The sequence below is a fragment of the Cibotium barometz genome, chromosome 10 (genome assembly GCF_041138505.1).
Source record: "Cibotium barometz isolate CiBa-2024 chromosome 10, ASM4113850v1, whole genome shotgun sequence".
NCBI classification, from domain to species: domain Eukaryota; kingdom Viridiplantae; phylum Streptophyta; class Polypodiopsida; order Cyatheales; family Cibotiaceae; genus Cibotium; species Cibotium barometz.
This window is the reverse complement of record NC_141055.1, coordinates 23387892-23403565: the sequence shown is the minus strand read 5'-3', so window position 1 is coordinate 23403565 and position 15674 is coordinate 23387892. Positions and strand designations below refer to the sequence as shown.

General features: G+C 42.3%; 1 protein-coding gene across 1 annotated transcript in view; it reads right to left on the bottom strand.

The window, feature by feature from the left end:
• LOC147634679 (zinc finger (CCCH-type) family protein / D111/G-patch domain-containing protein) overlaps positions 1-10601 on the bottom strand; it is a 58658-nt gene extending 48057 nt beyond the window's left edge. The window contains exon 1 of the mRNA XM_086803819.1: positions 10446-10601. Coding sequence (XP_086659945.1) covers positions 10446-10601 — 156 coding nt within the window. The remainder of the gene's footprint in view (positions 1-10445) is intronic.
• Between the last annotated feature and the right edge of the window lie 5073 nt (positions 10602-15674).

Below are 15674 nucleotides of genomic sequence, written 5' to 3'. Positions count from 1 at the left end.
ACGAACAGCTTGAACGTTAGCAATGAATAGATGAAGGTTGGCCGACTCACAATGGATAAATTAATTAAATAACCTATCCCTTTGTTAAGGCATGTTCCCACATGAGATACTACTTTTAACAGAAGCTCCTGACTTGATGAACATTTTGAAGCTTTGGCCAGTCCTTAATAGCATGAATCTTTGCAGGATCCATGCGTACACCATCTTTCGAAACAATATGCCTCAAATAATGGATCTTTGACAAAAAGAATTCACTCTTCTTTCCATTGATGAAAAGCTTGTGTTTCCTAAGCTCTTAAAAAATAATGGCGAGATGTTCTTTATGCTCAGCCTCACTCTTTGAAAAGATAATAATATCATCAAAGAAAGCTCCTGTGAAACTTGCGGTGAGGTCTAAAGATTCTATCCATCATTCTATTGAAAATGGCGGGAGCATTTGCAAGATCAAATGACACCACCAAATATTCAGAGAGTCCAAATGATGTTCTAAAAGCCGTTTTGTGTACATCTTGAGGTATCACTCTAATCTGATAGTAACCACTCTTAAGACTGATGCGACTGAAACAAGCAGCTACCTCAAGCTTGTCAAGAATATTATCGATTCTAGGAATCAGAAACTTGTTCTTGATGGTAATCTTGTTACAGGCCCTGTAATCAACACACATTTTGTATGACCCATACTTTTTTTTGTAGGCATATGCTCACTTATGGTAGTGCTATGTGTGAACAGGGCTTAACCAAGGGCACTTTTTCCCATGTGGTTTTTTCCCTTGGACATCAAGTGTGAAAGGACACTAACATATAATATTTTGTACTTCTATATTATATGGATGTGGCACACATGCAAGGGTTGACTAGCATTTTGTGGATACCACACTTTTGGCTCTCTCTCTCTCTCTCTCATTTCTGTGTGTGAGCTTCTCTACCCTGCACCTAACCCTAATGTGCAGGTTTGTGTGTGTGAGTGTGTGATGCCCTTTTGAAGCATATAATCCTTGAATGCATTTGACATGTATTCTCCACCTCTATCTGAGCGGAGTGTTTGGACTTCACATGCACACATATTTTCAGCCATTGCTACAAAGTGTCGAAAGCATGTAAACACATCTGCTTTCGCTTTCAAAGGGTAAGCCCAAGCAAACCTGGAGTAGTCATCAATGAATGTGACAAGGTAAAGATGCCCCCCTATGGATGGTGTCTGCATTGGACCACATACATCACTATGTATGAGCTGTAATTTACTTTCAGCTCTAACAGCTCCATCTTTGGGGAATGGTTTCCGTTGCATCTTTCCCAAAATACACCCCTCACATACATGTCTTGGCGGAGACTCAAGAGGCGGCATATTATCAACCATATGATGCTTCTGCAAAAGCATCAAACTCTGAAAATTTACATGCCCAAAATGAGCATGCCATAGCTCTGCATCATGCATAGCAGGAGTGTGGGCAGCCAACGGGGAGCTGGGGCTGAAGCTCACGGAGCTGATGGCACAGGCGTAGGCTAGCTGCACCAGAGCCAGGCGACAACGAAAAACAGAAAAGGCGGCGGCTGGCGAGTAGGTGTCGGGCGAGTCGTCAATCGGGCACGCGGAGTCGGGCGGCGGCCTCGGACCAATGCGGGCGCCTGGAGTCGACGGTGGAGGTCGAGACGGAGCAGAAACGGCCGGTTGGCCTTGGACCAGCACGGGTGCCTGGAGTCGACGGGTGCCGGTCGAGACAGCGAGTCGCTGGTCGGTCGGAACGGCGAGCGCTGGGTGACGGTGACGGCGGGTCGAGACGGGCTGAATGGAGACGTCGGAACTGCAGGAGCGACGGGAGTCACCGGCCGGCGGCTGCTGTGATGGAGCGCGGGTGAGTGGGCGGCAGCACAACTGGGCGCCGGTTGGACACGAAAGAGCCGCCCGCGAGCTGGGCGGTGGTGGTGGGCTCCCCACTCGTGCCGCCCGATTCCGGTGGCTGGATGGAGGAGCGCCGACGGATCCAAACAATCCGGCGACCAAAAAACTCAGCGTCGACGGAAAAACGCAGGCGACGGACGGAATGCCTGTTTTCGACGGAATTTCGCAGGAATTTATCCAGCAGCAAAATATCAGGGCCAGCTCCCAGCTCTAATACCAAATGTTGGGTGTTGGACAAACACCAATGTACTGTGCCTTATACACCGCAGCAAAATGGTGTAGCTGAAAGGAAAAATAGATCTCTCATGGAGATGGCAAGATGCATGGTGAAAGCACAAAAGTTGCCTCACAAATTTTGGATGGAAGCTATAATGTGTGCAACTCATGTGTTGAACAGGTGTCCAACAAAGGCTTTGAAAACCATAACACCATTTGAGGCTTGGTATAGCCGAAAGCCAACAGTGGATTATATGCGTACCTTTGGGTGTTTGGCATATGCACATGTGCCAGAACAACTCCGAACAAAGCTAGATGACAAAGCAATTAAATGCATTTTTGTGGGCTACAGCAATGAGAGCAAAGGATACCGTCTTTATAATCCTACTACACGAAGGATTTTTGTCAGTAGAGATGTGGTATTTGCTGAAAATTCAGAATAGCCCATGTACAGCTTGTATAAAAACAATGATACAGGCATGCAGGACGTGTTTGATGGACTTTTACCCATTGCAATTAGGGGGGATTCAGATCAGCCAGCCCCTACACAAGAAAATCCACATGTAGAACATGTGGACCAGCCAGCCATTCAGCCCCCTTCTATGGAAGAAGTGGAAGATCTTGTCAGGGAAGAGCAAACAGCCATAGACACAGCCAAGTCAGTGCCAAGATGGTTGCTGAAAACTTTGCAAGAAAGCAAACTTGCAGCTCCACTCACAGGTAGAACAAGGGCTAGTTCCAGCCATGCTTTGAATGTACATCGTGGGGAGTCTGCATTCGCAATGGGTGGTCTCTTTGATTCAGAAGAGCCTTCTTCTTATGAAGAAGCACATGAGAATGAGCATTGGTTGCAAGCTATGCAAACTGAAATTTCTTCTATCATGAAGAACAATACATGGGATCTTGTGGAATTGCCTAAAGGCAAGCATGTAATTGGAACAAAGTGGGTGTACAAAGTCAAAAGAAAGTCTGATGGTACTATTGACAGGTACAAAGCAAGACTTGTGGCAAAAGACTACTCCCAGAAAAAGGGAATAGATTATGAGGAGACTTTTGCTCCTACTTCGAGAATGACCACAATAAGATCTGTGATTGCATTGGCTGCCCATAAAGGATGGAAAGTGCATCAATTGGATATCAAAACTGCATTCTTAAATGGGGATTTACAGGAGGAAGTATATGTAAATCAGCCCATTGGTTTTGTAGTTCCTGGTGAGGAACATAAAGTATGCAGGTTGCACAATGCATTGTATGGGTTAAAGCAAGCTCCAGGAGCTTGCTATGATAAGATACATGCTCATCTAACCAGCCAAGGTTATGAGAATAGTCCAACTGAAAGCACATTGTATGTGAAGAAAACCGATGCCGATATTCTCATAGTCATCTTGTATGTAGATGACATGCTCATTACAGGTACAAGCAAAGCACAAATTTCAGATTTCAAAGCTGATTTGAAAGCTGAATTTGATATGTCAGATTTGGGGCCTTTACACTACTATCTCGGCATACAGTTTATGCATACAGATGATGGCATTGTTATGCAGCAAACTAAGTACATAAAAAGTTTGCTAAAAAGGTTTCACAGGGATGAATGTAAGCCCATTTCTACTCCGGTAGAACCAGGTGTACGGCTTACTATGCATGATATTGGAGAGCCTTTTGAGGCCGGCATTTACAGCCAGGCAGTGGGATGCCTCATTTACTTGTGTAACACGAGGCCAGACATATCTTTTGGAGTGTCTTTGTTGAGCAAATTCATGCACAGCCCAAGCACAAAGCATTGGCAAGCAGTCAAACGCATTTTTCGTTATCTTAAGGATACCCTGGATCTTGGTTTGTTCTATCCCAGGGGGGCAGCTTGCAGCTTTATGCATACAGTGATTCAGATTGGACTGGTGATTATGATACTAGGCAATCCACCAGTGGGAATTGTTTTTTTCTTGGCAGCTCATGCATACCTTGGTTGAGTAAAAAGCAACCCACTGTTGCTACATCTACTTGTGAGGCTGAGTACAGGGCAGTCTTTACAGCTACAGTAGATTGTGTATGGTTGAAGAGACTATTGGCTGATCTTCGTGAGTGTCAACAGACACCCACCACCATTCTCACTGATAGCCAGAGTGCTATGGCCGTGGCACGAAATCCAGTATTTCATGCACATACCAAGCACATAGAGATTCATTATCACTATGTCAGAGAGAGGCTACATGCAGGGGAGATCAGTTTATCTTATTGCTCTACACAAGATAATGTTGCAGATCTATTCACAAAGGCTTTACCTCCAGAAAAGTCTGAAGCTTTCTGCAAAGCTTTGGGCTTACTCTCATACAGAGAGTGATCTGCTACCTTGTACAGGTTCACACTTCCACTACAGGGGGGATTTGTAAGCATATGCTCACTTATGGTAGTGCTATGTGTGAACAGGGCTTAACCAAGGGCACTTTTTCCCATGTGGTTTTTCCCCTTGGACATCAAGTGTGAAAGGACACTCTAACATATAATATTTTGTACTTCTATATTATATGGATGTGGCACACATGCAAGGGTTGACTAGCATTTTGTGGATACCACACTTTTGGCTCTCTCTCTCTCTCTCATTTCTGTGTGTGAGCTTCTCTACCCTACACTTAACCCTAATGTGCAGGTTTGTGTGTGTGAGTGTGTGAGTCCAACACCCAACATTTTTGCACAAGCAAGGCCTGTTCTTAATATTCCAAACTTGCATAGACCTTTTGTGGTTGAGTGTGATGCATGTGGAGATTGTTTGGGAGCTATTTTGAATCAAGAGGGACATGCTGTGGCTTTTGAAAGCCACAACCTGCAACATGCAGAATTGTATTTACAGGTTTATGAAAAAGAGTTACTGGCCGTTATACATGTCCTACAAACATGAAAACATTATCTTTTGGGGACTGAATTTATGGTTAAAACAGAGCATCATAGTTTACGGCACTTTCTCACACAACCTAAACTCTCAAAAAAGTATCTAAAGTGGGCATATTTCTTATCCATGTTTCATTTTCAGATTTTGCATACTCCGGGCGAGAAGAATTTGGTAGCGGATGCTTTGTCATGTAGGCCTTAAGTGCATGCAGTGACTACCGCCTATCATCAGCACTATTGGCATATATACTATGACAGTCTATGAGTTATGCCACATATGCTATGAGTAGTGTCACATGTGAACATGGGCTAACCAAGAATACTTTTCTCCCTTTGGGTTTTTCCCCTTGGATATTAGGTGTGAAAGGACACCACATGTATTGTCTTTCGATATTGTGGAGTCAACCCTCTTGCTCCATATATTGTATCATGTCTTCTTTGAGCATCAATCACCGTCTCTCTCTCTCTCTCTTGAGACATCTCTATGTGCATCATTCTGTGCAACCCTAGCCTAACAGTGGTATCAGAGCAAGGGTTGCAGCCTTCCCCACGGATTCTGTTCGCGGCATTTTCTATCCAGCAACGGCTTTTCGTTGCCCTACGTTCCGTTCGACATCTCTACGTTTTTGTTGCTCTGCAACTCTACCGGCCTCTCGTCGCCCACGCACCACCAACCCTTTGCCACCCATTTCGGCCTCCAAAGGAGGCGACACTAGTGGGGAGGGCGCGCCCTGCCCACAGGCGGCGCTCACACCAGAGGAGGTGGCCCAAGGCGGAGCTCAGCCCCACTTTGGGCTTACATGGCACAAGACGAATATCACCAAATTTTTGGAGGCATTCCGTCTGGCAACTAGGTCTTCGTTGCTGTTGCACAATATCCGACGCCTTTACGCTCTTCGGCTCCCGCCTGTCGCCTGCCTTCTGTACTTCGTCGTCTGCACGCCGTCAGACCCCAGCTCCCGCCGTCTGCACAGTGGGACTGGCCAGACTATGCCAGGTCCATTGTCGTCGCCTCTCCTCATCTAGTCCATCACCAGCTGCTGTTAGCATGATGCCCGTCTCCAGGTCGTGTCTGCGGTTTGCCGTACTTGCCACTTGCAGCTCATTGGAGAACTTGAAGACTGACACCAACGCATTGGTTCTAGCTCCCGGACAGCCCGCCATCAACGTGTGCATTTGCATACCCTACAAAATCAGGGTTTCGGCCAGCCAGGTAACTGATTTTTGGGTTCACTTCAAGGGGCTTTTGTGTCAAGCTTGCTTTATTGTAGAAATCAAGTGCAGGCAGCAATGCAAAACAACATTAAGTTGCAGGACACAGAGAAAATTTCGGGAATTTTCAGGATATGTGCTTAATTGCACAAATTGCAGTTACAGGACACAAAGAAATTTGGGGATTTTCTAATATTAGCACTTAATCACACAATTAGAGCTCATTGGTACACATATTTTTTGGGGCTTTTGTGAATTATGTGCAATTGACACATAAATCAGCCCATTGGTACTCAGATTTTCAGCATTGCTTATCTGCAACCTTGTGTTTAGGGCAAAACATTTGCACAAGACTTTGCCTGCAGGTGCTTTTTTACAGCATAGTTGGTTGCACATGTTTGCATATCTCTTGGTAAAGAGATTTCAACAAATGGCAAGAAATACGACCAATATATTCAGGGTTTTGTCCCAAGAGGACAAATTGGATGGCAATAATTACTCCCTATGGAGTTTCATGGTTCGAAATCTACTTGTGGCCAAAGGATTATGGGGTTATGTGTCAAGTAAAGATGTACACCCTGTTGACATCGCACCTAACACGCCTGGCCATGGTGCTCAACAAGCAACAGTACCCACTCCTCCCTCACAAGAGCAAAAGAGATTGGATGCTCGCGATGCCCAAGCAATGGCATTGATTGCTTTGCCAATAAAGCAATCAATCATACCGCATATTTGGTCTTGGAGGGCCTCACGGCAAGCTTGGAAACCATGTATCAAGCAAAGAATGAGGCCAGGGTTGCATTTCTCAAGAAAGAGCTTGAGAACTTGGAAATAAATGAAATGACTGATCATCTTACAAAGATTCAGGATCTTCGAGAGCAGCTCCTCAATATTGATGAGATCATTTCCGAAAACGAGATAGTTTCGAGGACACTATCATCTTTGCCAGAAACCATATTAATGAAGTCATTTCCAAAAAGGAGTTGGTTTCTAGGACACTATCATCTTTGCCAAAAACCTACTTGAACTTCCACACATCGCTCACTCTATCTATGCGGGGAAACCCAGAACCAATCTTGTTTGAAGAGTTGGTTGGTTTGTTACTACAAGAGGAGCAAAATCAGAAGAACAAATCTTCCACCATGCGTGGTGATGGGGCTCTTGCTGCCCAAGACAAGGGCAAAGGAAATGCCAAACATAGTTTTCAGCCAAAGGCTGATTAGGGACAGCCTTCACAAAAGGCTAAAAATGATGCAGGCAAGCGCAAGAAAAAGGACAAATGTCACTATTGCAAGAAGCCAGGTCATTACTTGAATGAGTGCAGAAAGAGGCTTGCAAAGGAGAAGAAAAAGGAAAGTGGCAAGGCTGTATATTTTTCTTCATCACCTACAGGGAAAGATGATGCATCAATAAATCTTGTGCAAGATGAGTGGACTTTCATTACTTGCAACTATGATGCATCATTGGAGCATATGTCTCTCAGTGTCAATGAAAGACACGACACAATATACTTTGACAGTGGTGCTTCTACACACATTACCTCATGGAGGGATTTGTTTAAGAAGCTTATGGATGCCCCTGAAGGCAAGCGGGTAACATGTGCAAACAATTCTTCTTATCCAATTCAGGGTGTTGTTGAGATGATCCTCACAACAATAGATGGTGCAGACTTATGTCTTCTAGATGTATTGTATGTGCCAGGGATTAAGAAGAACTTGTTGCCCGTCTCCTCTTTTGCTAAAAGAGGATATGTAGTCAACTTTGAGGACGACAGATGCACAGTGAAAGACCGTGAAGGTGGCTATGCATTGGTCACTTCCGGCACATTGTACCATGGGTTATATCAGCTTGACAGGTTTGATAGGAGAAAGCATGATGCTCATGTGGTTACCACTCTTACACCTACCATGCATGAGGCAGAATTGTGGCATGCCAAGTTTAGGCATGTGAATTATGGTAGTTCGATGCTATTGCGAAGGCATAAAATGGTATAGGATATGCCTCATGTAGAGCTGCCACCAAAACATGTATGTGAAGGGTGCATATTGGGTAAGATGTACACAAATGCATTCTCAAAAGATGGATCAACAAGGGCTGTCTAGAAATTACAACTTGTGCATAGTGATGTGTGTGGTCCTATGCGGACACCATCTTTTGGAAAGCATCTATACTTTGTAACCTTTATCAATGACTACTCCAGATTTGCTTGGGTGCATCCCTTGAAGGCAAAATCTAATGTATTTGCATGTTTTCAGTATTTTGTGGCACAAGCTGAAAATGAAACAAGTTGCAAAGTACAGAGCCTCCGTACAGATCGAGGGGGGAATACATGTCCATTGCTTTCAAAGCATTTATGGCAAAAAAAAAGGCATAAAACATCAATGCATGATGCCATATTCTCCTCAGCAAAATGGTGTTGCTGAGAAAAAGAACAGGTCTTTGATGGAAATGACTAGATGCATGGTTAAAGGCAAAGGATTGCCTCACAAATTCTAGATGGAGGCAATAATGTGTGCTACACATGTGTTGAATAGATGCCCTACGAAAGCATTGAAAACCATAACGCCATATGAGGCTTGGCACGAAAGGAAACCTAAAGTTGATCACTTTAGAGTCTTTGGATGTATAGCATATGCACATGTACCTCAGCAGTTGAGAGATAAGCTTGATGACAAAGTGGCTAAGTGCATATTTGTGGGTTACAGCAATGACAGTAAAGGCTACCGTCTCTTTAATCCTTCCACACAAAGGATTTTGGATAGCATGTATGTTGTACTTGCTGAAAATTCAGACCAGCCATTGGCTGAGTTTTTTGGACAGCCACTTTCGGGCCCACATAACATGTTTGAAGGACTTCTCCCGTTGGGAATTGATGGCTCAACAGATCAGCCATCAACTTTGCCTAATGGACAGCATTTGGGTACTCAAAATCAGCCCATGAATGAGCTCATTACACCTCAAAATGTAGAGGAAGCAGTAGAGCACGAGCGGACAGCAACGGAAGAGGCTAGAGTTGTGCCTCGTTGGCTGCTCCATACTTTACAGGAGAGCAAACTTTTAGCTCCACTTGGTAGCAAGACTAGGGCTGGTTCATGTAATGAAAGAGAACAAGCAAATGTTGCTTGCATGAGTACACTTTGTGATACAGATGAGCTAGATTCATTTGAAGAGGCTCATGTGGATGAGCATTGGATGCAAGCCATGCAAAATGAGATGGAATCTATCCATAAAAACAGCACTTGGGATTTGGTAGACTTGCCTGCTGGCAAGAAGCCTGTCATGTGCACAGTGTGTATCTACTGTGTGCTACACGCACGCAAGACTAGTTTCGAGGCTTGGGGAAGCTTGGAGCTAGGCAGGCTGATTGACGAGCTGAGTTAGGGATATACCAACGGGCGGGCACCCAAGAATGGACGGACAGGCGCCCAAGTGTGGACGCCCGATGACCGGCCAAGAGCCTATAAAAGGGTGGCCAAGGTTAGTTATTGGGATATAGAGAGTCTCGCGAGTTTGTGAGAGCTCTATGGTCTTGGAGCCTGGATCTACTGCAGACGTGCACCTGCTTTACGCAGCCGAGGCCGACAGCAATCTCGAGGCCCGCGAGGGCAGCTTCATGGCGGTATGGGACGTCACGAGGAGGAGATTGGTCGGTACGTCAACCTAGTTAGCTCAGCTCGTGGCTCGGTGAGGACAGCCAGGACTGTGGACTTGCCCATGGCTGTCATGGTTGGGAGGTGAGTCATGCCTACACCCCCTTGTTTGTTTGTTTGTTTGTTTGCAGGATTCGAGTCTCGTACCAAGAACGATCACAGGGAGATCCGTGGGGATTTGACAGTGGTATCAGAGCATACCTCGTGAACGAGCAAGTCGGTAGGTAGAGAAGATGAGGTCGAAGAAAGGTATGTGTTAAAAAGCTTGCTGTTTTTTCTGTGCATACTGCTGTTTTCAGATTCAGTATGTGTTTTTCTTCATCAAAGAAACCCATGTCGATGGGAGGTGGTAATCTAAGTAGGGTCATTGCTTTGCAAAGAAGAGGAGAGTTTCGTTGGTGCAGTCGCATGAACGTAGAGAGAGAAATATGGGTGAGTAATATTCTTCTGACCTAATTTTAGGTTTGCATCCATGCGATCGAAGCATGCTTCATCAACGAGAACGCTACTGCATCTCATTTTGATGCAACCCGTTTAAAACACACACAACAAGAACGCGCGCGCGCGCACACACACAGGGGTACCTCCAAGAGCTCTTCATTCTGCGGGTCGCACGCCAGGGCTTCGTCTAGCCCGCAAAGAGACGCCCTTTGTTCGACGAGATGATCCTGCAGCTGCTGCTCGAGGGCAGCCTCGGTCAGCTCCCCCTCAGATGCATCCATCTTCTCACAAGAGAACATTCGTTCGTAATTTGATAGTTTAAGGTCCCCACGGACGCCTGCTATCTTGGAAGGTGGGCGCCGGGCGGCACGTCTATTTCACACTACTCCACAAGCATTTGAGATGAAAGTGAAATAAAGAGATTATCACTCTAGGCGGTGTTATGAAATCCTTACTTCCCAACAATCATGTGGACTACCAACAGCGTCTTGCCCCATGGCCCTTCCCTTCCCTTGAAGGCACTCATATACATCTCACCATTAATGCTCGGCCTCCTTGTCGTCTCATGGCCCTTTGTGAATCCCCATTATTATGATTAAAAAGGAGGTTCATCGTACCTTTTCCCCCAGCATGATCGGCATGACTAGTCATTTGGTACCTCAAAAGGAGACTTTTTTAGAAGAAAAACTCCTTTAAGCTCTCGTGCGACATGTTAATTGATCTACCTTGGGTACAAATGAATTCACTTGGGGTTGAATTCTTTTATTTAAGTATGTGGCTAGTTTATGGGCACTTGGGCCAAATTCACTAGATTGGTTTTAAGAGGTGGATTTAAGTCATTCAAAGTTTATCAATACGAACTTTTATAAGCTCTTTCCATCGATTTTGCCACATAATGGATTGTTGGCAAGTAATATGTGCTAGGACGACAATTCCAAAGGATAGCAATATATATGGCAGCATGGAAGATACACAACGTCACTTGTAAGATGTAAGTGTGAATGCTAGTCTAGGACAAGGTGTGGGAAGATGTTACGATAATTAATTTATTATTGGGTGACCCAATAAGTGAAAAGAATATCTTGGGTGACCCAAGTGTGATTAAAAAATTATTTAGTTTTGTGAGCGAATCCAACCAACTGTGACATGTGTGATGCATGTAAGAAATGTGTGAGTTTGATTGTGAGTGAATCCGATCAACTCTTTTGAATTAATTCTTGATGAGGGTGACCTAGTATGGTATAAGAATTAAGAGTGAATCCGATTCTTTAGAGGGTAACCCTAGTTGGTTGTGAGTGAATCCAACCAGCTGTGACACATGTGAAACGTGTGGTATACTCTGTGGACGCGTGTGACGCGTATGAAAACATTGTGAGTGAATCCAACGTGGGAGTTTGATTGTCAGTGAATCCAATCAACTCTAAGACACGTGTGACGCGTGTAAAGGTTATGTGAGTTTGATTGTGAGTGAATCCGATCAACTCTAAGGCACGTGCAATGCGTGTGAGGACATTGGAAGTGAATGTGAGAATGATTAATGTGTTTGATCACTCATGATCACTCATGTGTGCTGATAGTTACAACCAAGGATGGTTTTCTTCTCAAACAAGAGGACTATCATGAGAGTGAGATTTTTCAAAATATTTTATCATGGGAGTGAATCCAATTAATTATGTGCAATGCATGGTTTATGTGTGAAGCATGGTAGTAAATGATTTCCATTGTTTTTGTGAGTGATTCCAAAAGTAATGATGATCTAACATTATGGACTATGTTGAGTATAGATCATGAGTTCGGAACAACCAAGGTGGACATTGGACGAGATTATCTAGCCAAGCACATATGTGCTAAATATTTGATTTTGTATGGTTTGGCCCATTGTACATATGTTGGGCAAGGTTTATTTTTTATGAGATACTTTAAAAGCATTGGACTAAGGCTCAATTTTGTAAAAGCCCAATTTTGAAAAAAATCTATGCTAATTATGACTCCAAGGTCTAAATTTATGATAATATGATTTAAATAGCACGTGTGGGAGTGGAGCTACACACGTCGAGGGGGAGAGATTGCACCCAATCTTGTGTTCTTTGATTTAGATGCTCTTGAATTATGTTATAGTATTTATGGTTTATTTCTTCTATATTTAATTTGTGGAATATTCTAATCTCCATGTACCATGGTCCTATAATAGTGGTATCAGAGCACTACAAATTCAAGTATTAAATTTGGGTCATGGAGATTTGAAGAAAAATCAAGAAATTGATTTTTTCTCAAAGGTTATTAGCTTGGAGAAAATTTGAAGACTTTTCAACAAGTTCAAAAATACTTGCATGGGAAGAGAGAATCTGCAAAAAGGCTACAAAGACTTTGGACAAAGAGAGGGATTATTCAAAAAACCAAGAGGTAAAGAAGAGAATGTGTGGATCAAGGGCTAGAAAGAAAGCCACCCTTTTGAAGAAAACCATCCATGGATTCCCAAAACGACTTCCTCAATTCAAATCCTCTCCATAATCTATCCTTATGGATGAAATCAACTCTTTGAGGAGGTTATGGGTCTCATCTTAGAATTGCTAGGCTTGCCTTGTGGTCAATTTGCATAATGGAGGGCTCTCAAATTTCTTCTTCTCCTCTTCTCCAAAAATCGTCCTACGTTGGTGGTTTAGTTTTTTTTTTACAGCCAAGAAAATCTCTCTTTTTTTTTCATTATATATATTTCCCATTTAAAAATTTTTATCCACACCTTTTCCTCCAAGATTTGGCGGCGTCAATTCTTTCCTCTCCTTCTCCACGGCAGCGGCAGAACAACGGGCTTCTTCTTGTGCGCTTAGCAGTAGTGCTACACGTGGCGGGTTATACTACGCAAGCTACAACATTTGTTTCTTTAGCTTTTTACAAAGCTTAAATAATCTTTAGACAAGCCTTACAAAAGCTTGATTAAAGCTTACTATCCAAAGCTAAAGTTTTTTTTTTGTTATTATAAGGCTTAAAGCTATTATAAGCTTTACAACCTTCATTGCATACAAAGATAAACACAAGGAGCCTTTCAAAATTACTCCTTCTACAAATAAATTCAGTAAGTGATCAACTGGGTTTTTCTTCTTCGACTCTTTTGAAGACTTTTTCAATGAGTTATTATCTAGATTTTTGTTGACATCAAAGCATTACTGGATTATTATTTTTATTCTTCGTGGAACGCCATCAACTTTAAGCACTTCAACAACCCTTCTTTCAAAATACACGAGATTCTGATAAGCTTGCTATTCTTTTCTATTTTATTTATGCATTTCCATATTATTTTACTTGCTTCTTCTACAATGTGGAGATCTATTCACAACCACCAACTATCCAAGATCAATTAAATGCACTTTAAGCTCAACTAAACACTCAAAGAGAAGATCTTAAGTAGAAATTTATTCGTAACAAGCGAAGACGTGAATCTTCAAAATCTGATTCTTTAGATTCTGAGGAGGACTCTATCCAAAGGATTGTGTGAGCTACTCTGAAAGCTCAAGAGTCTCGAAAGGGATACAAAATCAGCACAAAGGCTTTTACTTTTCAGGATTATGATAGCAAAAAGGATGCACACGTTGTACTCGCATCTTTGAGCTAGCTTGATGATTATTTGATAAGCAGTGCAGCTCTTTGGTGAAATGTTATTAAACAGTGAGACTAATCATTTGATAGGCAATGCAGCTCTTTGGTGAAATGTTATTAAACAGGGAAAATGCAAACCAAAGTCATGGAAAGAATTCTAGAAGGTGATCAAGAAGGATTATTACCTCCGTCATATAAGAGTAAAGCTAGATAGCAATAGGATATTTTTAGACAACTCGAAAAGGAGAACATATCAGCGTATGTTAACAGATTTTGGCAAACTTTACTGCAACTTCAAGCTATAGAGAAAGTCTATGAAAAGGAGAAAAGGAGGAAGTCTAAAGCCAGTTATTAGAGCAAAAGTGAACATGTTTCATCCTCATTCTCTTAGCGATGCCAGCTCTTTAGCAATAAATTGTGAGAAGAAAAAGGGATTTCCAAGAGACACTATATTGACAAATTCTCATATTCCTTAGTTTTCTCAATCCAAACATTTTGAGAAGTTTCAGCATAAATCTAACACAAGGAAGGACAGTGGTTCACAAGTGAATGGGAAGAAAACTGAAGCTGCCAAAAAGACCAACAATGGGGATCAAAAATCTCATGTAATTACATGTTATAGGTGTAACAAAGAAGGGCATTATGCATACGAGCTGCCAAAAAGACCAACAATGGGGATCAAAAATCTCATGTGATTACATGTTATAGGTGTAACAAAGAAGGGCATTATGCATACGAGTGTCCAGAAAATACAAAGAATCGAGTTGCGATCGTGAACACGGTTGAAGACGAAGACAAAGGCGACCAACCTAAACAAGAGGGTACTCCCAATCATGATTTCAACCACTAGAGAGGTAAGCCTAAAACTCATACTTATGCATTGTAAAAAAAAAAACTATAGTTAAATTCAAATATATTAGTTAAGATAGTTCAATGATTGATATGTACTTTCTACACGTGGAAGAAAATACATATTAGACTATTCACTATTAGGATTTGAGTGAACTAACAAAGATGCACATATGTTTTTCGACTAATCCTTGAAGAATATATGTAACTTATTGTTATTTCACATTCAATCTCTAAACTTTACCTCAATTAAAATAATTTCTTCAAATTATTCTCTTTTCTATTTCAAATAAGATTAACGAGATATTTGTGAAAGATACTCGTGTTAGTGTCTATGAGAGATACTCGTATTGGTGTCTATGAAAGATACTCGTATTGGTGTATGTGAAAGATACTCGTATTGGTGTATGTGAAGGATACTCTTTTGATGTCCGTGATGGATAATCTAAGTGATACTTATCTGTGAGTGACGGATAACTTATCATAATGTAGTGTTAAGACAGATTCTATCTGTGGGCGGCAGATATTATATCATGACTCTCTTTACTTGCTAATTAAATATGCAATTGAAGTCAGTTTCAACCCATGCAAGAAATGTTACGATAATTAATTTATTATTGGGTGACCCAATAAGTGAAAAGAATATCTTGGGTGACCCAAGTGTGATAAAAAAATTCTTTACTTGTGTGAATCCAACCAACTGTGACATGTGTGACGTATGTAAGAAATGTGTGAGTTTGATTGTGAGTGAATCCGATTAACTCTTTTGAATTAATTCTTGATGAGGGTGACCTAGTGTGGTATAAGAATTAAGAGTGAATCTGATTCTTTAGAGGGCGACCCTAGTTGGTTGTGAGTAAATCCAACCAATTGTGACACGTGTGAAACGTGTGGTATACTCTGTGAATATGTGTGATGCGTATGAAAAC